Source organism: Elephantulus edwardii, unplaced genomic scaffold (assembly GCF_000299155.1).
Source record: "Elephantulus edwardii isolate Elephantulus edwardi_28Jun2011 unplaced genomic scaffold, EleEdw1.0 scaffold00280, whole genome shotgun sequence".
NCBI lineage: Eukaryota > Metazoa > Chordata > Mammalia > Macroscelidea > Macroscelididae > Elephantulus > Elephantulus edwardii.
In genome coordinates this window covers 2,721,460-2,747,187 of record NW_006400030.1, presented here as the reverse complement: position 1 = coordinate 2,747,187, position 25,728 = coordinate 2,721,460, and the positions used below count along the sequence as shown (strand labels likewise).

The following is a 25,728-nucleotide window of genomic DNA, read 5'->3' as shown; positions in this document are numbered from 1 at the left end:
ACCGGTCTCTCCTTACAACACGACCAAAGTATGTCAGATGAAGTCTCAGAATCCTTGCCTCCAAGGAGCCACCTGGTTTAACCCTCTCCAGGATTAATCTGTTTGTTTTCTTAGCAGTCCATGGCACCCTCAGCACTCTTCTCCAACACCAAAGCTCAGAAGCATCAATTCTCCTTCTGTCCTCTCTGGTCATTGTCCAGCTCTCTGACGCATTAAAAAGTGATTGCAAAGACCATGGCCTGTACCAGACGCACCTTAGTCTCCAGAGACACACCGTTGCTCTTCAGTACTTTAGAGAGGTCCCTAACAGCAGACTTTCCCATCACAATACATCTTTTCATTTCCTGGCTGCTGGTGCCAAGAGTGCTGATTGTGGAGCCAAGCAGACTAAAGCTGTGAACAATCTCAATCTCTTCATCATCCATCCTGATGCTGCCAATTGGTCCAGTGGTAAGAATCTTTGTCTTCTTGACACTGAGCCTCAATCCATATTGAAGATATTGTTAAGGAGGAAATGAACCGCATAAATATTGACATACTAGGCATTGGTGAGATGAGATGGACCAGCATGGGGCATTTTGAATCAGATGATCATATGATATACTACTCAGGAGATGAAAAGGTGAGGAAAAATGGGGTTGCTTTCATAGTTAGAAAAGCCATTTCTAGATCCATCTTGAAGTACAATATTGTGAGTGGCAGGATAATATCCATACGCATACAAGGAAGTCCAGTGAATACCACTATCATTCAGATATATGCACCAACAACCAGAGCCAAAAAAGAGGAAATAGAAGATTTCTACCGACTTTTAAAGTCGGAGATCGATCGAACATGCAATCAGGATGCATTGATAATAATCGGTGACTGGAATGCAAAAGTTGGGAATAGTGAAGAAGACTCAGTAGTCGGAAAATATGGACTCGGAGACAGAAATGGAGCTGGAGATAGAATGATTGCATTTTTGCACAACCAATGACCTATTCATCGCAAACACATTTTTTAAGAGACATAAACGTAGGTTATACACATGGATCTCACCTGATGGTATGCATAGGAATCAGAACGATGACATCTATGAAAGGAACCGCTGGAGAAGCTCAGTATCAGCTGTGAAAACTAGGCCAGGAGGGGATTGTGGAACAGACCACCAACTACTCATATGCAAGTTCAAGCTGAAGTTGAGGAAAATTAAACCGAATCCACGGGAACCAAAATATAACTTTTGAGTTCATCCCACCTGAATTCCAGAACCATCTCAAGAACAGGTTTGAGGCCTTGAACACGAATGAGCGAAGACCAGATGAGTTGTGGGAGGATATCAAAGGTATCATCCAAGAAGAGTGCAAACGTTCTTTACAAAGACAAAAGAGGAAGAGACCAAAATGGATGTCAGAAGAAACTCTGAAGATTGCACTGGAGCACAGAGAAGCCAAAACACAAAGAAGAATTCAAGATACTAAAGAGCTGAACAGAAGATTTCAAAGGGCAGCGTGGGATGACAAAGTAAAATATTACAATGAAATGTGCAAGGAGTTGGAGTCAGAAAACTAAAAGGGTTGAACTCGCTCAGCATTTCTTAAACTCAAGGAACTGAAGAACAAATTCAAACCTCGAGTTGCTATAATCAAGGATGCTTTAGGCAGAGTACTGAATGATCTAGGAGGTATCAAAATAAGATGGAAAGAATATACTGAGTGAGTGATACATCAAAAAATACTGTACAGAAACAAACACAGGCTATCGAAACAAGACTGCCTTAGTTCTGTATCTCAATTCTGTTGCTACTTAGTTCTATTATCCTGAGCATGTTACAAGCTCAGTTTCTCCTTCAATTTACTCCCTATCCTAAACAATTATGAACTGTAATTGTGGGAATGTACTTAGAGTTAGCCAAATCACACCAAATACTCGATAAATGTTAAGGGGTTAAAGTAAAAAATCAAGGTTTATAATACCAACTCATAACTCTAAGCCTCAGCTCTGTCACTTATTATTTAATTCTAAACAACCATAAACAAGACACCTAGCCCCTCTAAGGCTTAATATCCACCAAGATTTTGTCAGTATCAAGGGGGCAATTGTCTAAGAGTGTTCTATAAATTAGAAAGTACTCAACACTCTTGGCACCAGCAGCCAGGAAATGAAAAGACATATTGCAATGGAAAGGTCTGCTGTTAGGGACCTCTCCAAAGTAATGAAGAGCAACAGTGTCACTCTGAAGACTAAGGTGCACCTGATACAGGCCATGGTCTTTGCAATCACCTGCTATGCATCAGAGAGCTGGACAATGACTAGGGAGGACAGAAGGAGAGTTGATGCCTTTGAGCTGTGTTGTTAGAGAAGAGTACTGAATCCATGCACTGCTAAGAAAACGAACAGGTTCATCCAGGAGAGGGTTAAACCATGGTGTTCCTTGGAGGTAAGGATTCTGAAGCTTCGTATGATATACTCTGGACATGATGCAAGGAGGGACCAGTCCTTGGAGAAGGACGTCATGCTTGGGAGGGTGGAGGGAAAGCACAGGAGAGGAAGACCCTCTATGAGGTGGACTGATTCAGTGTCTGGAGTAGTGGGGGTGGGTGTGTCGGAGACACTGAGACTGGCATGGATTAGAGCAGGGTTTAGGGCTGTTGTACATAGGGTCGCTATGAGTAGCAGGCAACTTGACAGCATATAACAACAAGGTAAATGTGAGGGAACTCTGGCTGCCCAGTGGTTGAGTACTTTGATGCTAAGCAAGAGGTCAACAGTTCAAAGCCTCCAGCACATCTCTGTGGTAGTCTGTTCAGTAAAGACTGTAGCAACAGAAACCCTAAAGGACAGTCTCCTTTGTCCTACAAGGTCGCTGTAAATCAGAATTGACCCAAGGCAGTTAAGTTTGGGGTTTATTTATGTGAAGTTATTATATTTTATGAAAATAATCTTTGTAGTAATTTTATTTACTGGTACTTCCAAGTACTATCTTTATCTTTGAAATGGAAAAACTGAGGCAGAGAAACTTCAAGTCATAGTGGGGCAGCTGCTATTTCTGAAAATCGGGTGGAGACAAGGGTTGGGCCAAAATAAATTGAATCCAGGATAAAGCAGAAAAGTATGAATAAGCCTTCAACAAGAAAGATGAGCAGAAACACCACTCAATCTATGTTTTTAATCCACAGCTTCACGTGCTGATAAGTCCTGTCAGAGTCCAATCTTGACATAATAATTCATTTCCATCTAGAAAAATAGTACTGGACTTGAGGATAAGAAAGAGCTTCACTATCAAATATCTTTTCTCAACTATATTAAGTTTGTAGAGGCAGCACAGGAACAAAGACCAGTGGGCACAAACCGGAATCTTACTCAGCTGGCAGCCTCTTAACCACACCTTAAAAACAAAACAAAACAAAAAGTTACAGTCCTTCAAAGAGGTTTCCTTCTTTCGGTTGCTCAGAAAGTGTTCTTGTTCACCACGTCTCTTCATATTAAATATGGTAATAGCTGGCAAACAACTAGCCTAGTAAATTCCAATGATACTTAAGAAAGCATTCATATTGCCTGAAATTACTCCAAGCAAGCACTTAAGACCTGCAGGACTTCAGCAAAGCACAGGTCAGCTGTAACTCTGAATGTCAAGAGCAGTGGGGTGCCTTAAGAACATGCAAGCATAAAGAAAAAGCAATCTACTCTTCTTTATTGCAACATTCTTCAGCAACAACATTGATCTCCTACCCACTGTGCACACAGCACCACACCAGGTCAGTGGGAGGCTGGAAAAAGAAATGGAAGAAGCAGGTGGTGCCTAGGGGCTGCCAAAACAACAGGTTGATTTAGTCAGTTACATCCCACAACCAATCAATTTTGTGAGGGGCAAAGGGAGGGAATCTTAGTCATCCTGTTGTTTAACCAAACTGACGACTGACTGTAGAGCTTATCAATTAGGTCAAAAATGTCAGGTTCAGGAGGGCATGGTCGACACAGCCTCAGTCCTGCCTAATAGAAAAGTTGAGGCCTTCAAATCGTGATGTTGGAAAAGGGTACTGAATATCCCCTGGATTGTCAAAAGAACAAGTCTATCATGGAAGAAGTGTAATTAAGGTGCTCCTTATAAGCAAGGATGGTAAAACTTGGTCACACATACCGTGGGCATGTTGTCAGGAAGGTCTAGTCCTTGGAAAAATACATCATGTTAGGAAAGGTGGAGGATGAGAGAAAAAGAGGACCCTCAATAAGACTGACTGACTCAGAGCAATGACTGTAGCAATGGGCTTGAGTGTATCAGAGATGGTGAGGATGGCACAGGACAGGGCAAGGTTCAGACCTGTTATTCACAGAGTGGCTATGTTTCATAGTCGACTTGATGGTCTCTAACAGCAACAGTAACAGATGTATTACAGACGTCAAATCTTGGATATGCAGAAACAAAACACAGTAGCAAATACCTCCCTCCAAAAACCCCAAAATGTACTCTTTCCTTTCCTCATCTGTTTATCACATATTAAAGTAAATGTACATTTTTCCGGGGTATGCAACTAACAGCACACTGACTGTAAGATAGTTCAGAATACTACCTTGCAAATTATACAGAAAAGTAGCCAAACCTTGTAAGAAATCAAAATATAAGAATTTTTAAGGTATCAAGCATGCAAGTTTTTAATTTCATTGTCAGTATTGTTGTTGTTATGTGTTGTCAAATCACTTGCGACTCATAGTGACCCTATGTACAACAGCCCCGAAACTTGCTCTATCCTTTGCAAACCTTATTGTTTCCAACACATCTACCCTCATTACCCCAGTCACTGCATCAATCCATCTCATCGATCCTCTCTTACACTGTCTCTCCACCCTTCCAAGCATGATGTCCTTCTCCAAGGATTGGTCCCTCCTTGCAACATGCTCTAAGTATGTCAAACGAAGCCTCAGAGTCCCTGCCTCCAAGAACAGCGTGGTTTCACCCTCTCTAGGACGAACCTGTTTGTTTTCTTGACAGGCCATGTTATATTCAATACTCTTCTCCAGTACCACAGCTCAAAGGCATCTATTCCTTTTCTGTCATCCCTAGCCATTGTCCAGCTTTCTGATATATAGAAAGTAACTATGAAGACTATGGTCTGCATCAGACACACCTTAGTTTCCAGAGTGACACTGTTGCTTTTCAGTACTCTGGAAAGGTCCCTGACTGCAGACTTTCCCAATGCAATTCTTCCTGTGATTTCTTTGTTGTTGATACTAAAAGTGTTGATTGTGGAACTTCAGTCATTTCAGTAGCAATCTGATGTTATGTAGTCTGGTCTGTCCCTTGGTGGCATGGTATATTTATGATAGAGTTTTTCAAATCAGTAACAAAAAACAAAAAAAAAATCTCCAACCTTTCACTAAAGATAACATTTTTTTAAAAAATGAGGGTTTCATTGAAGAAAAACCTTAATTTAGCAAAATAAATCAATAAACAGAAAAAGTAATATAAACGGCCACCGTCCACATGAGAAAATATTCAGCATCACTGTAATAAAAGAGGTGAATTGGTGACAAGTTAGTTTTCTTTTAGCTGAAAGCAGAGAATACCAGAGGAATGTCTATCTGTGTTTCATTGACTATGGAAAGGCATTTGACTGTGTGGATCACAACAAATTGTGGCTAACCTTGAGGAAAATGGGAATCCCAGACCACTTGATTATGCGCATGTGAAACCTATACGTGGACTAAAAAACAGTCATTTAAAAAAAGAGCACAGAAACACTTTATGGTTCAAAATCAGGAAAGAGGTACATCAGGGATGCATCCTGTCTTCATACTTTCTCAATTTATGTGTGGAACAGATCACTCAGGAGGCCAGCTTTTATAAGGAAGAATGTGGCATCAGGATAGGAGGAAGACTCATCAACTTTTACTATGCATATGACACAAACTTGCTTGCTTAAACTGAGAAAGATGTGAGGTGATTGCTGCAGAAGGTTAAGGACTATAATTTTCACTATGGATTGAAGCTCAACATCAAGAAAACAAAGATTCTCAACACTAGCTAGCTGGCAGCATCATGATAGTTTGGTTCCACAATCCACACTTTTGGTACCAGCAGTCAGGAAATCAAAAGATGAATTGCATTAGAAAAATCTGCTGTCAGGGACCTCTCCACAGTGCTGAAGAGCAACAATGTCAATTTAGAGACTAAGATGTGCCTAATCTAAGCTATGGTCTTTGCAAATACTTGTTATGTATCCAAGAGCTGGACAATGATTGAGGACGATAGATTAAGAATTAATGCCTTTGAGTTGTGGTGCTGGAAAAGCGTACTGAAATATCAAGGAACACCAAGAGAACAAACAGGTCTATTCTGGAGTAGAGGAAGCAAAGCTGCTCCTTGAAGGGAAGTATTTTGAAGTTCCACCTCACATACTTAGGGCATGTTGCCAGGAAGGGCTAGTCCTTGGAGGCCATCATGCTTGAAAAGGAACAGCGCTGACAAGGTCAGCACAGGAGAGGAAGAGCCTGGATGAGATGGATTGACATAGTAACTGGAATAATGGGAGCAGGTGTGTCGGAGATAATGAGACTGGCTCAAGAAAGGGCAAGGATCAGAGTTATTGTACATTGGATTGATCACTGTAAGTCACAGGCAACTTGATGGCACATTAACAACAAAGAGTGTTCAAAATAAAGCCTAGATTTGACAATGGCTGGGAAAATTGACTATATAATATCCTGCTAATGGAATCAAATAGTATGGAAAAAAAAATTGGCAATGTGTATCAAAAGCAGATAAGAACAAAACAGAAAACTAGAAATAGTTTCATTTTAATAAAAACATATTGTTTACCATAAAGACAGAACCAACCCATAGCTGATCCTTCAGCAGGTTTTCAGAGGCAGTAAAGCTGCACAGGAGGAGACTATTCATCTTTCTCCCACAGAGCAGCTAGTGGATTTGAACTGTGTGCCTTTGGGCTAACAGTGCAACTTCTTATAACTAAGCCATCAGAGCTCCCTAATAAAAATATAGGGAGTCCTTACTATAAAACAGTTTAAAGCCTTTAAATTCATGTTCTTAAATATTATTTAATATATTAAAATTTTCCACAATATTTTAAGTGCAATAAAACCAGATAATAAACTCAGTCTCATAAGGACAGATACTTTGTAAGACTGTTATTATAAAAATAGAAAGGTCACTAGTTAGATGTTTATAAAAGCCCAAAAAGGAGAAGAGATGGAGGGACAAGAGGACCAAAACTGTGGAGGCGGAAATCATTATGATAACAAAGTTCAGTGGGCAGATGGGTGGATGTGGAATAGAGGGTGAAAGAATTAGAAAGATTCAGTTCTGAAAAGAGGAGGTAATACTATGTATAGATTAATGCTGATTGATTTTATTAAACATAATGTATATAAATGATCGTGTGAAAGAAGGAATGTGTGAAGCCACTGGCATACATGACTGAAACACAATGTACACAAATCTTATGTGAAAATCTGTATTTTTAACAAAGCAAATGATAAAACTGTATGTAGGTTAAAAATCTCAACTGCATTAAGAGATACACACACAAAAAAACCTGAAATGCATTAAATGTTAACTGGATACGGTTGACTAATGACTACCCAGCATAACAAGCATAATTAATGATACTGAATTGTACATGTGAAGATTATTGAAAAGGCAAAAATTATGTTACATATATATTCACCACAATAAAAAGGAAAACATTCACAGTGGGTTTTGGTGGTTGGGGTGAAGAGAGTACTGGAGATTTTCATTTTCTCTTCTGTTTTTCTGTTCCAATTTTTCAAAAGAGAAACACTCAGCCTTCAAGAATATCTTAGCATTACCTTAAATATCATTTACTCTGAGCTGTACAGTAATTTCATATGAAAATATTGCTTAAAAAGAGCGAACATCAACTGTCCAAGGAAAAGAGAATGGTCAAAACATAGGTAAGTTATTAATTAGATTATCATTTAACTATCAGCATTAAATTAATGAAGGGTGTTTATAATATGACAAATATTTATAATCACCTTTTATAAATAAATGCAGCAGGAAAAACGAAATATACCATGAATCAACTATTTATTTAATCTAAGTATAAAACATCAAAACTATATAACAAATTAACTGTGGTGGGTTTGTGAATATTTTTCTAGATTTTTTAAATCTCTGTAGCTACTTTTAAATGCAACTGCTTTTAAAATAATGAATAATAAAGAAAAACAACAACAATTCATAAAGGGGCCAAACAAAAATCAACAAAGTAGAAATCTCAGTTAATTATGTACAAATATTAAGAAATAATTCTACTGCTATATACATCCACCTTAAGATGTTATAATGTTTACATTTAATTATAATATTTTTCTTAAAGCACTTCAAAAGTGTATCTCACAGGAGTTACTATGAATTGTTATTTGCTTTAAATAATGTTAGCCTTGCATAGAGTATTATTCCCTAATAAGCCTAATAAAGATTTGAAAGTACATAAAATATTATAACAAAATAAATATCATTGTTTTCAATTAAAGATTTATCCACAGCAAAAAAAGATAAAAGCAATGATCAAAAGGTATATATCTTCAAATGTCAACGAGTCTTAGCATTTTCTGAACAAACAAAAGCATGTGAAAATAAAGAATGCAAAGGTTTATTTGCAGTTTCTCATATATACCATTTAGAGAAGTAACACAATAGCACTGTCTAGTATTATAACAGGGAGCTCTGTAATGGTAAAGAGTCGTGCTGCCAATCCAAAGACACATAGTTCAAATCCACCAGTTTCTCGGAGGAAGAAAGGCAATCTCCTCCCACTCTTCCCAACAATATCAGAACTATTCATATGAAGGAGCTCAACAGGACATATTACCAAATGGATAGTATTCAATCATATTTCAGTGTGGACTGCTATTGTTCGTTGTTGTTGTTGTGTATCACTGAGTCAGAACCAACAAATGGCTGACGCTCCAGCAGGTTTTCAGAGGTAGTTAATCACCAGGGAAGAGCCTGCCCATCATTCTTCCTAGAGCAGCTGTGGATTTGAACCACGTGCCTTCAAGAGTGCAGCACAGCTTTTTGCCACTAAGCCACCACAGATCCCTGGATGTTGATTAAATATCCCAAAACAGCAACTTCATCCTGCTACGAACTAGTTATTTAATTTTTTAATGTTTAAAATATTAACTATTTCCCAAATTATTCTCTCTAAGGATAGAAGGAGAATTGATGCCTTTGAGCTGTGGTGCTGGAGAAGAGTACTGAGAATACCATGGACTGCTAGGAAAACAGATTTGTCCTGGAAAGGGTTAAACCAGGTGGCTCCTTGGAGGCAAGGATTCTGAGGCTCCGTCTAACATACTTTGGACATGTTGGGAGGAGAGACCGGTCCTTGGAGAGGGACATCATGCTTGGGAGGGTGGAGGGACGGCGCAGGAGGGGAAGGCCCTCTATGAGGTGGATTGATTCAGTGACTGGGATAATTGGGATGGGAGTGTCAGAGACAGTGCGATTGGCACAGGACAGAGCAGAGTTTAGGGCTGTTGTACACAGGGTCGCTATGAGTCGCAAGCGACTCGACGGCACATAACAACAACAACAACAAAGATGATAATTAAAAGATCAAAAGAAACTTGGAAGAAAATATTTTTTAGAAAATGCACCTGCCTTTGAACAAAGCAGAATACTTTAGAATGTAACCATAGTTTATTATACTGCTTTATTTAGCAAGCAAAATTGTATTTGAAGAGATGCTATTTGTGAAAAGACAATATATTATTAAAGACATAACATCTTAACATCTGATTTTTATCAAAGTATTATATGATTATGTTTTCCTTACCCCATAAAATAAACACACACATTTCACATGAATAAATATAGGTAAGGGTGGGAGCACTACTCAACCCAGAAACAGGTTCTGCAACACCCATAGTTCCAACGTGTGTGTGTGTGTGTGTGTGTGTGTGTGTGAATGAGTCCATCTCGGCATTATGTAGCCCAAGCCCAGCGTCACACCCTGCTGTCAGTATCCTGCACAAGAACTGACTGAAGAGACCAAGAAAACGCCCAAGGTAGGCCTGTGAGGAAAGGTGCTTGAGTGCAATGGGGAGAGAGATCCAGACTGAACAAAAGTAACTGCCCTGGATATCAGAAGATGCAAGAGAAAGTAAAGTAAGGCTCAAACAAGAGTTTGTTTAATTATGACCAGTAAAAGGCCAATTTTTTGAGGAGCTGGTAGAACAGGGTTTTGCCAAGACAAGCATAAGAGGGTGAGAGAGATGTTAGTACGATTAATCAATGCCACCTGAGGCAGCAACTCTGGGTGTGCCCATAACACACCTCAGTTATTACCCGGCATGAGAAGCTTCTTCAATTACTACCACTGAGAACCGGATCTTCCATAGGAGACAACTTCTACCTTAACTTGTCCTAGATCAGGCTTGGCACCCAAGACTGACACACAATTTCTCTCTTGTCACAAACCCACTAATAATCATAATAGATACCACAACATGTATCAAACATTTAGACTCCTTCGAGACAAAAGGGTCTTCTTCTTTCACCCAAGTCAAGTTCTTCTAAAGCCAAGATCCTTCTAAATTACAGAAAGAGGAAAATGGTAGACAACTCACAAAAATCAGCAGGCCTACCAGGGTTGTGTTGGGATGGTTGTTCCCTGATGATATCAGGACTTAAAGCTTAGTTCTTACAGCTCTGAGTCACTCTGACTGCAGGAAACTGCTCTCAGAGAGTGTGGATAAATGACTATACTGATATACTTGATATTCCTAATTGTGTGCTCATCTGTCTTGTCTCCATGATGATGTCAGCTCCCTGGGAGTAGGACCATATCTTCTCCTTGGTCAAAGATTCCCACATGTCTGGAAGAGGAGTCTATCCTGTACTTCTTACCACATGATGCCAAGGGAAACATACAAATTAAGAAAGGCTACATAACACAATCTTCCCTAATAAATCTTACAGTCAACAGCTAAGGATCCTACCAGAGAATCAGACACTTAACTTATTTACATATACAGAAAGTCTCCCAGTTACAACTATTTGACTTACTATAGCCTAGTTTTGAACCAACCTTGTAAAGCATACATCAAAAATCTGAGGTATATACAATGGTTTAAAAAATAAATCAGCATTATTTTTCAATGCACATCAAAATATTACTATAATTACTGTATTACTTATGTTAAATATGTTTTAATGTGTCAGAAGCAGGGTTTTTTTTATTCTTGGTGGTTTAGTTTTTTTGTTTTTACTGGTTTTCATGCATAGCAAAGATGATAAGGTTTTGTCTCCCATACTTTGAACATGCTATCTGGAGGGACATGTCCCTTGAAAAGGGTATCATACTTAGAATATTAGAAAGTCAGTAAAAAAGAGGAATCCCTTCAACAAGATGGACTGACACAGTGGCAGTAACAATGGGTTTATACATTGCAGAAAGTATGATGCTGGCACAGGATTGGGCAGTTTTGTTCTATCACACACAGGGTCTCTACTCAAGGGTATACCCAACAACAAGACAAACTGACTAGTTGATTCAAAACAAACCTAAATGTTGCAACTCACAAAACTGATGTGAAGACATACTTAGTAACAAAATTTGTTCATAATTCATAGACTGCTTATAGACATACAAACTGATGAAATAGAAGTTTAACTTTGCTTTCCTAACTCCCAAGCTATGGATAGTCATATCCTCTCATGTTGATTTTACTCTTCTTTTTCAGATCCAGGAGGTATTTCTGCCACACAGGTAGTATTCCTCTAAGAAACGTAGTTGAGAAAGAAAAGAATATTTGGCAAATACCAATACCAGAGGCAATTTCAGTTTGTCCCATACAGAGCCCATCAGTGTACCCTTTCAGATGTGAAGCCACGTCCTTCTTCCTGTCAAGGACATCCAACATCAAATGCCTTTGTGGGAGCTGCAATCCTGGACCCCTCCTTATTCAGTTTGGTTCAGAAGATTCTTACATCCTCCCTTATCTTCCCTTCCTTATCCCAATTGCTGCAGCAGCCCTGATAACCCCAAAGCAGAACTTCTTGAAATGAGTGACCTTTGTTGATGTTACGCACTGTCTAGCCAGAGCTAAACCATACAACTGACCCTCAAGCAAATTTTCAGAGGCAGTAAATCCTACAGGTGAAGAAAGTCCAACAAGTTGGTGGATTTGAACCATGTACCACAGCATTGGTAGTGCAAATTCTATCACTAAGCCAGTCTGCATATACCTAAGGGAAGTCACTGGCACCAGGGTACATGTTCTCAGGTTAACAAAGCAGAAATCCAACTCAAAGGTCCTTCGCCAGGGCTGGGACCAGAATTCCTTAATGGACACCACAAAGCTCCTGTACAATCTGCATTCCAGGTAATCTGATGAAGAGATAGAGACTTCCACTCAACTAGTACATAGCTGTCTGGACATAATTTGCAGATTCTAAGAAAGTAAAACACATTCACAAATCTTCTTTTACATTCTTTTTAACTGTTTTTTTTACAAAGTTTATATATTGTCCTGGAAAGGGTTAAACCGGGTGGCTCCTTGGAGGCAAGGATTCTGAGGCTCCGTCTAACTTACTTTGGACATGTTGTGAGGAGATACTGGTCCTTAGGGACATCATGCTTGGGAGGGTGGAGGGACAGCGCAGGAGAAGAAGGCCCTCTATGAGGTGGATTGATTCAGTGACTGGGATAATTGGGATGGGAGTGTCAGAGACAGTGCGATTGGCACAGGACAGAGCGGAATTTAGGGCTGTTGTACACAGGGTCGCTATGAGTCGCAGGCGACTCGACGGCACATAACAACAACAATAACAACATATATATATATATACACACACACACACACATATATATATTGTGTTTCATACTATTCTTCATTCATATTATGTTTCATAAAATCATTCTCATTCATTATGTTTTATAAAATCAATCACCATTGGAGCTTGCCCATCACTATCTATTCTTACAGTAATAGGAGAACAGTTTCCTTCTCTTTAGTGAACCAGAACTTTTGGGGGCAGGAGTCTGTGGGGGTGGGGCTGGAAGGTAGAAGGCCACAGGACCCAGGCAAAGGAATGTTCCAGAGCAGGGCCAAAGAAACTAGCAACCAAACACAAGCAAATCAACAACTTAGTTTCCCAGATTCACTCTTCAATGATTAATTTCCTGATGTAAGAATCATATAGGTATGGTCGATACAAATTCCCAGACACCATTTGCTACATAATTATTGTCATAAACCTGGAGTAAATTGACAGTAAATTGTACAGGAGATTGCCCATCTTCCCTCAGAGCAAGCAGCTGGTAACTTTGAACTGACTACCTTTGGGTTGAGAGCACAACTCCTCACCCACAAGGTCACCAGAGCCCCCTGAAACCATTCTAGAACCCTTAAGTCAGAATTTCTAGAACACTCATGGGCATTCTAGAGCAACATTTCTCCACAAATCCCTTCATCTCACGAGTGCCCACCTGAGCAGGAAGGTATGGCACACACAGAGCTAAAACGATTAGCTCAAGCAGAAATCCTGATCAGGATCATCTTCATGACCCTCCTGAGACTTCCCTCTTTATGGAAAGGTGGGCCTCAGTTCAGTAAGATACATAAACCACATCTTCTGGATGAGAGCTTAGGACTCTATGAGAGAAATTCTTAAGAAGATACAAATGGTTCCAGATCAAAGAGTAAGGTCTGTCCAGAGATTCACTGAACTACCTCTGGAGGCAGGGAGCTAGGATATTTATTACTGTGGGAGGAAATGTAGGTGATCTCTTGACCAAATTTTGTTAAGAGGAACAGATGCAACAGAGATGGAAGGACATGGATGAATTTTGAAAGTTCTTTCCAACACATAAATCAACAGAGAAGAAAACGTCAGCTACCCAGTAATTAAAAAGGGATAACATAAGAGTCTGTAGGTGGGGTCAGCTTTCAACTGATCCCATCTCTTCAGAGAAGAAAATAGAGGCACACCCCTGACTCATCAGCAATCTTTCCTACAAAATTGTTCCAAAGGTGGGAGCACAAGGCAGGAGTTGGAGGCACTAACTACTACAAGGCCTGCTGCCCAGACGACTGCACACTGGGAGTGTGCTACCGATAGACATGGGTGTCCTCAAGGAATACATCTTGTTAAGGAGATAGCTCACCTACTGCATGGTTCTCTTGGAAATTTAATACATCCTGTCTCACATGTAAAGTTTCAGTTAGTGGTGAAGGTTCCTTTTTGGGGGATCTCTGCTAGTGGGAAAACAAATATATCATTTTGCTAAAATGACTGTATCCTTTTGGTTTGACGCAAGTCTGTAATATCCAGTTCAAGATGCAAAATCTCCACAACAAAAATCATCAAAACAAATATAAATCTGGTAAAAAATACTGTTACAATTGTTTGTTGTTACATGTAGTCCAGCAGGTTTTCAGAGGCAGTAAATAACACAGCAGGGGGCTATGGTGTGCAATAGTAAAGAGCTGCTCTGGAATCCCAAAGGCATTAAGACTGAAGTCTACTAGATGTTGTGCAAGATTTACTGCATTTCAAAACCTGCTGGAGGGTCAGCTATGAGTTGGTTCCAACTCGATGGCACAAAACAACTACAGATTGCCTAGGAGGAGACTGCCCATCAGTCTCCCAAGGAATAGCTGGTAGACTGAAACCACATTCCTTTGGGTTGGCGGCACAACTCCCTACCACTAAGCACCAGTGTTTCCAAAACTACAAGAGGGCCCCCACAACGGCCAAATAACAATGAGGCGTGGCACCTTTGAACAAAATAATAAAATCTGCTACGCTATTAACACAGCAAACAGACGAAGCAACAAAAGAAAAAGGCAGAGGGTGAATGCCAGTGCCTTTGAGATTGAATCCATCTAAAGTGACCATATAAATTGCAGAAGTGAGCAGAAACACAAACACACAGAGAATCAGAAGGCAAGTTTAAATAAAACATCTGAGGAGGGAAAAAATTTGGTATTCCCCCAAATATAAGGTAAGCAAAAGTTCAAAAGGAGAAAACTGCTAAAAGGAGTTGTTAAATTGAACCAATGTTTACCGAGTGTCAATTAAAAGGATTTGAGGTGAGGACTTCAGAATAATCACATAAGTGAAAAAACACAATCCCTTTTCTCAAGAAGTACATACTAGCAATGTGTGTGTGGATGTTTTGTGTACACGAGCTCATTTGTACAGATCAAAGCAATGTGGAGGAGTGAACTGCACACTGAGCTGAGGGCCAGGGAGGGATTGTAGAACCAAACTCTGTAATTGGGTCCTGTGACTACGCACAAGGTATCTGATCAAACTGAGGACTAAGTACCCCTCCTCCAAGGTCACAAGACCAATTAATTAAAGACCTGGAATAGCATTATACTCTTCAGACTTCCAACCCTAGGGTTTCTCCAAACAGAAAATGTTTTTTTTCTTGCAAGGCCATTTGCAGAAAGAGAGAAGATTACAGGAGAAATAAAATCAGGAACAAGCTAGGCGTTCTGATAGAGATCACAAAAGGAAGCACTTAAATAAGGAGCATGAGTAGAATGTATTGCTAATGATGTAAAACTTTCATTCAAAGCATACTTTAGAGTCTTGTACTCTGAAACCACTGAGGATAAATCACCTAAAATCAAATAAGCTAACTGAAAAAGAGATGGGGGGATGGGATGGTTGAAGGGAAGGAACTTATAACATCATCAATCAAATATATGAACTAAAAACGAGTTACCAATGAGTCAATTCTGACTCCCAGCAACCCCATGTGTATCAGAGCACAACTCTGCTCCATTGAGTTTTTCAGTAACTGCTTTTTATAAAGGCAGGTCATCAAGCCCTTCTCTTAAGATGCTTCTAGACAGACTCAAACTTCCACCTGGAAAGTTAGCAGCCAATTGCATTAACTGTTCGCACAGGGATTTCTCAAACATAATAAGGCCCTTTTAAGGAGACAAAAGAGATTTATTCTGCCTAGATAAAATAAGAAGAAATGGCATTATACTCTATAGCTTTCATGCTAATAATTTTAAAGTTCCTTTACAGTCAGAAAGGCTAAACAAAATTAACTAAGGATAAATTCATTCTGGAAATTATTAAATTTAAGAAAAAACTGACTTAATGAATGAGTTTCAACTTGCTTATCATATCAAAATGAACTGTGCACCCTCGAAAAAAACCCCAGAAGTTTCTAAGTTTCTAAAAAAAAAAAACACCAGACCTATTGTACCATAATCTCTGAGTGCTGATCACAGAATCACTCTTGCTGATTTTGAGGCAACCGTACATGAGGCTTTGTTCTACCTTAATATTTCTAGGGAAGGAGTAGGGAGGGAGATAATTAGGAATGGCATCAGAGAGTGGGAACTCGGTCAATGCAAATTTTGTGGGTAAAATAAAATTTCTGTGGGTGTGATATTTTTAAAATGTATTGTAAGGCTGCTCTAATGCATCCAAGCATATCCCACTGAATTAAAACTTTCTCTAAAGATCCTAAAGTCAGCAACTACAACCCAAACTTTGAGGTGGACTCAGAACTGCTTCTCTGTGTGATAGAAAGCCTATAGAATAGGGAGCAGAGTGGAGATGAGACATGGAGGTGCTCTGGAGGTAACAGTAAAAAATTGAAAAAAAAATTATAACACTGTTGTTGTTGTTGTTGTTATGTGCCGTCGAGTTGTTTCCGACTCATAGCGACCCTATGCACAACAGCCCTAAACCCTGCTCTATCCTGCGCCAACCACACCACCTCTGACACACCCATCCCGATTACCCCAGTCATTGAATCAATCCATCTCATAGAGGGTCTTCCCCTCTGTGCTGTCCCTCCACCCTCCCAAGCATGATGTCCCTCTCCAAGGACCCGTCCCTCCTGGCAACATGTCCAAAGTATGTCAGATGAAGCCCCAGAATCCTTGCCTCCAAGGAGTAGCTTGGTTTAATCCTCTCCAAGATGAATCTGTTTGTTTTCCTGGCAGTCCATGGTACATTCAGTACTCTTCTCCAGCACCACAGCTCAAAAGCATCCACTCTCCTTCTGTCCTCCCTAGTCATTGTTCAACTTTCTGATGCATACCAAGCGATTGCAAAGACCATGGCCTGTATCAGGCGCACCTTAGTCTCCAGAGAGACACTGTTGCTCCTGAGTACCTTTGAGAGGTCCCTAACAGCAGACTTTCCCATCGCGATACGTTTTTTGATTTCCTGACTGCTGGTGCCAAGAGTGTTGACTGTGGAGCCGAGCAAACTGAAGCTGTGAACACTCTCAATCTCTTCGTCATCCATCCTGACGCTGCCAATTGGTCCAGTGGTGAGAATCTTTGTCTTCTTGACATTGAGCCTCAGTCCATACTGAAGGCTGTAGTCCTTGACCCTTCGCAGCAAGTGCAAGAGGTCCTCCTCAGTTTCAGCAAGCAGAGTTGTGTCATCTGCATAACGCAGATTGTTAATAGATCTTCCACCAATCCTGATGCCACAATTCTCCTCATAGAGCCCAGCCTCTCGGATAATCTGCTCTGCATACATGTTGAAAAGGTGTGGAGACAGGATGCATCCCTGGCGTACACCCTTCCCAGTTTTGAACCATGCAGTGTTACCCTGCTCTGTTCTGACTACTGCCTCTTGATCCAAGTACAGGTTTCGCATTAGCACAATTAAATGTTCTGGGATTCCCATTCTTCTCAGAGTCAGTCACAGCTTGTTATGATCGACACAGTCAAATGCCTTTGCATAATCAATGAAACACAGATAGACATTCTTCTGGTATTCTCTGCTTTCAGCCAAGATCCATCTAACATCAGCAACAATATCCCTAGTACCACGACCCCTTCTAAACCCAGCCTGGACTTCCGGCAGTTCTCTACTGATGTGCTGTTCGAATCGTTTTTGGATGATCTTCAGTAGAATCTTGCTTGCATGTGAAATCAATGACACTGTTCTGTAGTTTCCACACTCGCAAAAGTGACTCAACATCATACTTGTCTCTGCTTTCTGCCCCCACAAAGGTATAACAACAATACAAAAAGAATTTTCAGAAGGATATATGGAGCAAGAAAGAAAAAAGGAGTGAGGAATCATTATAAGGTAAATTTAATCTCCAGTCAAAATAAAAAAGTTGTTCTTTGTGATTTTTTTAAGAGAAGAAGGCAGCAAAACCAGGGAATTGTTTCCCATTGCATAGCAGAAGAAAACAAGAAGCAAGGGGTGGTCTTGGATAGTTGTTTAGATGATCAGACAGATGGGTTGACAGCTCCTTGGCTTAGAAACACAATGATGTTTAAATTAACGATTGGCTACAAGCCAATACAGGAACATTCAAAAGATTGGAAGGGTGTGTTATAATTGGTACCTTGGTAAAACACAATGATAACAGATTGGGAAGATCCAAGAAGCCTTCCTTGTTACAATCTGAGAAGATTTAAGATATGTACAAAAAATCAGCTTTAATCTCCCCTACTATAGTAGTTTCATACTTGAAGAACATCTGTCTAAAAGTCAAAATGCCTAAATCTTGTCCTTTGAGCTAACTTGACTAATACTCAATCTACACCGCCCCATAAAAAGCTAATAATAGCAATATCTTACTGATGCACAAAGGATGTTACAGTTCCAGTTCCAGAGGGCCCCAAAAGAAGCAAGCCCTCTACGTGTTACAGTCATTTCATTCCTGATATCAATCTTAAAATTTAACATTTAATATTGTAAATCACTTTACCATAGTATTTACCATTCCCTACAAATCCCTGAAATAAATTATTCTTTTAGTCCTACCTCATAGCTGAGGAGACTACAGAGTATGAAGATTATTCCCAGTAACAAGTTAATGGTTAACCAGAATTCTACCCCTCAGTCTAGTCCATTCCTCCTACTTCTCTCTATCCTAAATCTACATTTATGCTAATGCTTTTACTCTAGGAAAAAGAAAAGACAAAAATAGCATCATCACACAGTCTTCTGGTCCACTTATGAAATTCACAGGGGCATTATGATATGTGGAACTCGAAATTCCAGAAAGGATATGGTGCTGAATAACCCAGTCCAACTTGCTCTCTTAAATACCCATGATAGGAAGAGCTACTGCCTGTTAACAATCAACAGCGACCAATTCTTCCTGGAGTTCACCATCTTAACCTTTATCTTTGCAAAGATCAAACTCCTGGGGGAAGTAGGGAAGGAGGGGATAAGAGGGAACTATATGTACATAAGCATGAAAATATACATATATATATACACAGCACAGCCATTTAGATGCAACCAACTCACACAGGCCCTCTAGGAGATTTTGAGAAGCTATAAATTGCATGGGAGATTATCCATCTTTCTCCTCCAGAAGCGCTGGGCTGTGGATTCAAACCACTACAGCGGTGCAGCCTTTAGGAGCACAACTCCTTAAGGACTAACTACATCACCAGAGTATTTATATATAAAGGTAAGATCTTCCTCTAGATTACACTAAAAGGGAAAAAGAAGGACCCCTTTCAAAGGTTCGATAAATGTGTTCAAGATGCAATCCACTTACAAGAAGGGAGTGCAGAAGAATTAAAAAGGGTTTCTTCCCTGAGAGGATTATCTAAACACCTACCAAGTGCTATTGTTTTAACACTTACTGTGTCCCCTTTAGCGGGTCAATATAGTTTTCATTTTGGTGGTGAACTCACATGGCAGAATTTGAAGGCAGGATTAAAGACATCAGGGCTCCACTAAGCATAAGTTTAGAATCTCAGTGTGTGTGTGTGGGGGGGGGGGGGTGATGAAAATGATTCCATTTCCTTTCCTTGGTCCAAATGTATTCAGAAAGACTACAGCAAATATCCAACCATAAAGAGGCTTTCTAAGGGAGCATTTTGAATCCACGTATCCACTGTTGCCTACCCGCTCCTGCGCCCTCCCCCCATTCCATGCCAAAAGAGCAGCAAAAGTTGCTGCCAGGTTGGAGGAGTTGGTGATCGTCACACCACATTCCTGGGGCTGGACAGACTGAAACAGCGCCCAAGCTCTGCGCCTCGGAAAGAATAACAGCAGTGGAGATTTTTAAATCATGTGGCTCAGCATGTAGCCACACCAGTTTCCCCACTGCTCCTGCCATCACCTTTCAAAGACCGGAGCAAAACACGCCCAACTCAAGCGGAGACTATCCAGTCGGAGTGTCAAAACTCGGACCATTCAAAAACCCCATCCACCCGCCCACCCAAACTGTGCGCCTGCCTTTGGCAAAGCTCAGTCTGGCTGTAAAGGTGCAAGCCGTTGGCCTGGGCGGCCCTGCCCCCGCTCCCTGCACGCCGGGACCTGGCATTCCTCGGCTCAGCCCGACTGCGCTCTGCGCCCGGGAGGGTTCGCCAGGGTCGTTGGCCCGCGACTCTACCCCGACCCCAGCAAACGCGGAACCAAAAGGGCAAAACTACTCAACTCCGTGCACGTCAGCACCCAGAAACGAGTTTCTAAAACTCTGCCCGGCTCTCTATGGCTGAGGAGGCGTGTAGGGGGCAATGGACTGAGTGAAGCAGGAGGCTGCGGGGCGCGCGGGGTGGGGGCGCCTGGAGAGGGGAGCCTGCGTGATGCACAAACTTTAGGGAACCAAGTGGCCTTACTCTGCTCCGGCGGCCGAGCCCCAGCCTCCTCCAGCCTCCGCAGCGAGGATGAGAGGGGAGGAGGAAGGCTCGCCCCAGGTGGCCCGGTCTGGGGCCCGGCCGCGGTGTGCGGCCGGGGGCGCAAGGGACAACGCCCCTCACTCCATACTCACCACGCGCTGGGGCCGCGCGCCACAGCCAGAGCGCCAGCAGCGCCCACAGGCGAGCGAGGCGCAGGGCGGGCATCTTCTCGGTCGCCTCCTCCTCCGCCGCCGCCGGGGCAGATCCACATGGGGAGGGGGTCCCTCCAGAGGAGCCCCCACGTTCTCCTTCCCTCCTGCTTCTGTAGCTCACAGCCTCGCGCTACGCCCCGAAGCTTAGACTTAAGTGATTGGGCTCCCTGCACCCAAAGTCTGCCGGTCCCCCCACCGCAGGCTCAGTCGCCTCTCGAAGTTTGGCTGAAACTTTTTCGAGTGTGTGCGATGCGACCTCGTGTGTCCTTCCGCCTCGGCCGCCCCCGCCCACCGCGAGGCCCCGCCCCCTGTCGCCGCGGCCGCGGCCCCGGGCCTTCGGCACCCAGGGGTTTCCCGCAGGAAGAAGCGCCGGCCAGAGCCCCGCGCGGAGGGATCCACTCCACACCCAGCTCGCCGACCCGCGCCAGGACCCGCCGCGCCTTAACCCAATCGGCGCCGCTGCGCCTCCCGGGGTGCGCCTCCCCTGAAGCCAGTGAATGGGAGGACTCTGAACTTCAAACACTAGGGCTTCTGGGGCCGTGAACTTGCAGGGAGAGTCTGGCTTCATACATGAGACAGGTATCACCCTACATGCTCACACATCCATGCACTTTCCTGCTAGCGAAAGGAATGCGGTAGCGAAGGACCAGGACTGTCAAAGAAGGAAATGAGGGCTAAGGAGCCCAAGTCCATTTTAAAAATGAACAGAGCCTTCAGCTGGGTTGTGTTACATCATTCATACACTCATTCATTCATTCCACAAGTATACTGTATAGGCACTTTACTCTGTTAGTCGGTGTGCGGGGGCCCAATGGAAGAAAAGCGAAGACTCCTCTTGCTCAAGGTGCTGAGGGAAAAAAGGGCTGCAGGCTGGGGGGGTCGGGAACTTTCCTGCAGAAGCTGGGCAGAGAGCAGGATCTTGGAAGGTTAGTAAAATTTGTACAGGCTAAGGAGACAAGTTAAAAATAATCATTCTATAAATGTTGGAGAGGATGTGGAGAAATAGGAACTCTCATTCACTGTTGGTGGGATTATTAAAATGGTGCAACCACTCTGGAAGTCACGTTAGCATTTCTTCAAAAATCTGAACATAGAATAGGGATATGTTGTTGTTGTTGTTATGTGACTTTGAGTCGCTTGCGACTCAAAGCGCCCCAATGTACAACAGCCCTAAACCCGGTTCTATCCCTTGTCAATCTTATTGTCTCCGACAAGCCTATCCCCACTACACCAGTGACGTAATCAATCCATCTCATCTTTCTCTCCTGCGCTGTCCCTCCACCCTCCCAAGCATGAAGTCCCTTCCCAAGGACTGATCCCGCCGTGGAACATGTTCAAAATACATCAGACAGAGCTTCAGAATCCTTGCCTCCAAGAAGCAGCCTGGCTTCACCCTCTCCAAGACAAACTTATTTGTTCTTCTAGCAGTCCATGGTATATTCAATACTCTTCTCCAGCACCACAGCTCAAAGGCATCAACTCTCCTTCTATCATCCATAGTCATTGTCCAGCTCGCTGATGCATAGCAAGTAATTGCAAAGACCATGGCCTAGATTAGGCACACCTTAGTCTCCAGACTGAACTCGTTGCTCCTCAATAACTTGGAGAGGTAGGTCTCTGACAGCAGACATTCCCAATGCAATTAGTTTTTTAATTTCCTGGCTGCTGGTACCAAGAGTGTTGATTGTAGAGCCAAGCAAACCTAAGCTGTCAACAAACTCAGTCTCTTCATCATTTCTCATGATGCTGCCAATTGGCGCAGTGGTGAGAATTTTTGTTTTCATGACATTGAGCTTCAATCCATATTGAAGGCTGCAGTCCTTGACATTCTGAGGCAAGCACGTCAAGTCTTCCTCAGTTTCAGCAAGCAAGCTTGTGTCATCTGTATAACACAGATTGTTGATGAGTCTACGTCCAATCCTGATGCCACACTTCTCTTTATAGAACCCAGCCTCCTGGATAATCTGCTCTGAATATAAATTGAAAAGATATGGAGATAGGACACATACTTGACTCACACGCTTCCCAATTTTAAACCATGCAGTATTTCCTGGCTCTATTCTGATGACTGCCTCCTGGCTCAAGTATAAGTTTCACATAAGCACAATCAAGTGTTCTGGGATTTCTATTCTTCTCAAAGTCAGCCAAAGTTTGTTGTGATCCACACAGTCAAATGCCTTTGCATAGTCAATGAAATGCAGATAGGCATTCCTCTGGTACTCTCAGCTTTCAGCCAAGATCCATATGAAATTAGCTATAATATCTCTAGTGCCACAACCTCTTCTAAAGCCAGCCTGCACTTAAGAAAGTTCTCTGTTGATGTGTTGTCCCAGTCATTTTTGGATGATCTTCAGCAGAATCTTCCTTGCATGTGATATCAATGATATTTTTTGATAATTTCCACACTCTGTCGGATCGCCTTTCTTTGGAATGGGAACAAATATATATCTCTTCCAGTCAGTAGGCCAGGTGGTTGTCCTCCAGATTTCTTGGCACAACTTGGTGAGCACATCCAGGGCAGCATCTGTTTATTGAAATATGTCAATCAGTATGCCATCATCTTGGGGCCTTGTTTTTTGCCAATTCTTTCAGAGCAGCTTAAACTTCCTCCTTCATCACTACAGACTCTTGCTCATATGTTGTTTCACAAAATTCTTCTGTGTCCACCAATTCCTTTTGGTGCAATGACTCTGTATACTAGGAATATACCCTACAAAAATTAGAATTGAGATACAAATGGAGATTGTACAACAATGTTCACAATCACAAGAACATGAAATAGCCCAAATGGCCAACCACAATAGAATTGATTAAGAAACTGTGGTACCTTCACATGATGGAATAGTACACAGCACTCAAGAGCAGTGATTTTGAAAATTACTAAATAACTTGAGAGGAACTGGAGAGTATTATGCTGAGTGAACTCAGTCTCATAAGTGCAAATATTGCGTAAGACCATTATTGTATAAGTAGATAACTAGTAAAACATGTAAGAGGATCCAAGAGGGGGAGGGGAGAGCAGAGGGTTAGGATGGGGGTGGGGGTAATCATAGGGGCACACAATTTGTTTTTGTTTTTGTTTTTTTTATTTTTATTTTGTGTACGTGTACCGTCAAATCAGATCTGACTGGTACAGGAGGATATTGCGCCTCCTTCTCCGGCAGCGCGTCTGGTGGATTCGAACCATGTTCCTCTGGGATTGCAGTGCAGTTTCTTGCCACTAGGCCACCAGAGCTCCCCTAGGGGCACACAATTTGGTAGGTGGAGAGGGAGTAAAAGAAATGAGAAAGATCCCACTAGGATCTGGAAAGAAAGGGTAATGGTGGGCATAGTTATTGGTAATTAATTTTATAAAATGATGAACTGGAATGTATGTATGAAACAATGTCAATGAAGGATAGTATGAAACACAATGGATACAAACTTTGTAAGCAAGCCAATATAAAATATTTTTTAATAAAATAGTTCAAGAAAAAATTTTTAAAGGAATAATCATTGCGGTATTGTTTGTTATAGACAAAAATTGGAAACAAAGGCTCCCCAGTTTGGTGGATGAATAATGTATTGCCATATTTATAAAATGAATATTTATGAATAAAATTCAATATAACATTTGAAAGGACTATATTTCTGTATGTCTACAAGTATGAATCTTTTAAATATCATAGTGAAAAAAAGTAATTGTAGAAGATTCAAAGTATACTATTAATCTTCTTATTGTTAGGTGCCATCAAGACAACTCATAACGACCCGAGGAACAACAAACAGATCTGAACCTTGCCCTATCTTGCTCCAGCCTCACAATTTCTGATGTGCTCAAGCCTTATTCCTTTGTTACAATTATTGTGTCAAACCATATTCTTGAAGAACTTTGTGAATAAAACAGCAAAACATTGCTATATATTATTTATAAGACTTGGTAGGAGAAAAATCAGCAGTTCCTTTCCTGAAGATTTCTATTTATAGTCTTGGAAACTCTATGGAGGATCTCTTATGAGTCAGGATCAACTCCAGAGCAGTGGGAGTTTAACATGTATAGTAAGGAGCACTGGCGGGGTATTCGGCTTCTAACCAATAAATAGGTCAGCACTTGGAACCCATTTGTGAACTCTCACCTAGTAGTAAGAGGCTTCACTGCACACTCAAAGGTATATGGTTCAAATCCACCAGCTGCTCCATGGGAGAAGGACGAACAATCAATTCCTGTGCAATTTGTTGCCTTTGAAAACCCACTATGGGTCAGCCATGAGTTGATTCCTACTGACAGCACATAACAATAACAGCCACTCCCCAGGGAGCTCTGGTGATGACAGTTTGCTTCTGCAAGAATTTATAGCCTTAGAAACCCTATAGGATCTTCACCAATCCAAATCAATACATTGATAGTGGCAGCGAGTTAGGTATATACTGTTATTGCTGTGTACCATAAAGTCAGAACTGACCTATAGCTGATCCTCCAAAATGTTTTCAGAGGCAGTTAATCAATCAGAGGAGGTTGTCCATCTGTCTCCTGTGGAGCAGCTGGTGGCCTCAAACCACGTGTCTTCGGGATTGCAGAGCAGCTTCTTGCCACTACGCCACCAGAGCTCCCTTATGTATATGCTAGAAAGTGTGTGTGTGTATAGTCTGTGTATAAAGTGTCTATACATGTAGCGTCTATATATAGTGTCTATGTATCTATCTGTCTATCTGTCTATCTGTCTATCTATCTATCTATCTATCTATCTATCTATCTATCTATCTATCTAGTGTCTACATATAGTGTCAATATATGGTGTCTATATATATGCTGAAAGCAAGAAATACCAGAGGAATGTCTGTGTTTCATTGACTATGCAAAGGCATTTGATTGTGTGGATCATAACAAACTGTGGCTGACTCTGAGAAGAATGGGAATCTCAGAACACTTGATCATGCTAATGAGAAACTTGTACTTGGACCAAGAGGCAGT

General features: G+C 41.5%; 1 protein-coding gene across 1 annotated transcript in view; it reads right to left on the bottom strand.

Moving 5' to 3' along the window:
• The window catches only part of NOTCH2 (notch 2), a 188,879-nt gene extending 167,804 nt beyond the window's left edge, over positions 1-21,075 (bottom strand). The window contains exon 1 of the mRNA XM_006900324.1: positions 20,718-21,075. Within this exon, the coding sequence (XP_006900386.1) occupies positions 20,718-20,790 (73 nt within the window). The 5' untranslated portion in view covers positions 20,791-21,075. The remainder of the gene's footprint in view (positions 1-20,717) is intronic.
• Between the last annotated feature and the right edge of the window lie 4,653 nt (positions 21,076-25,728).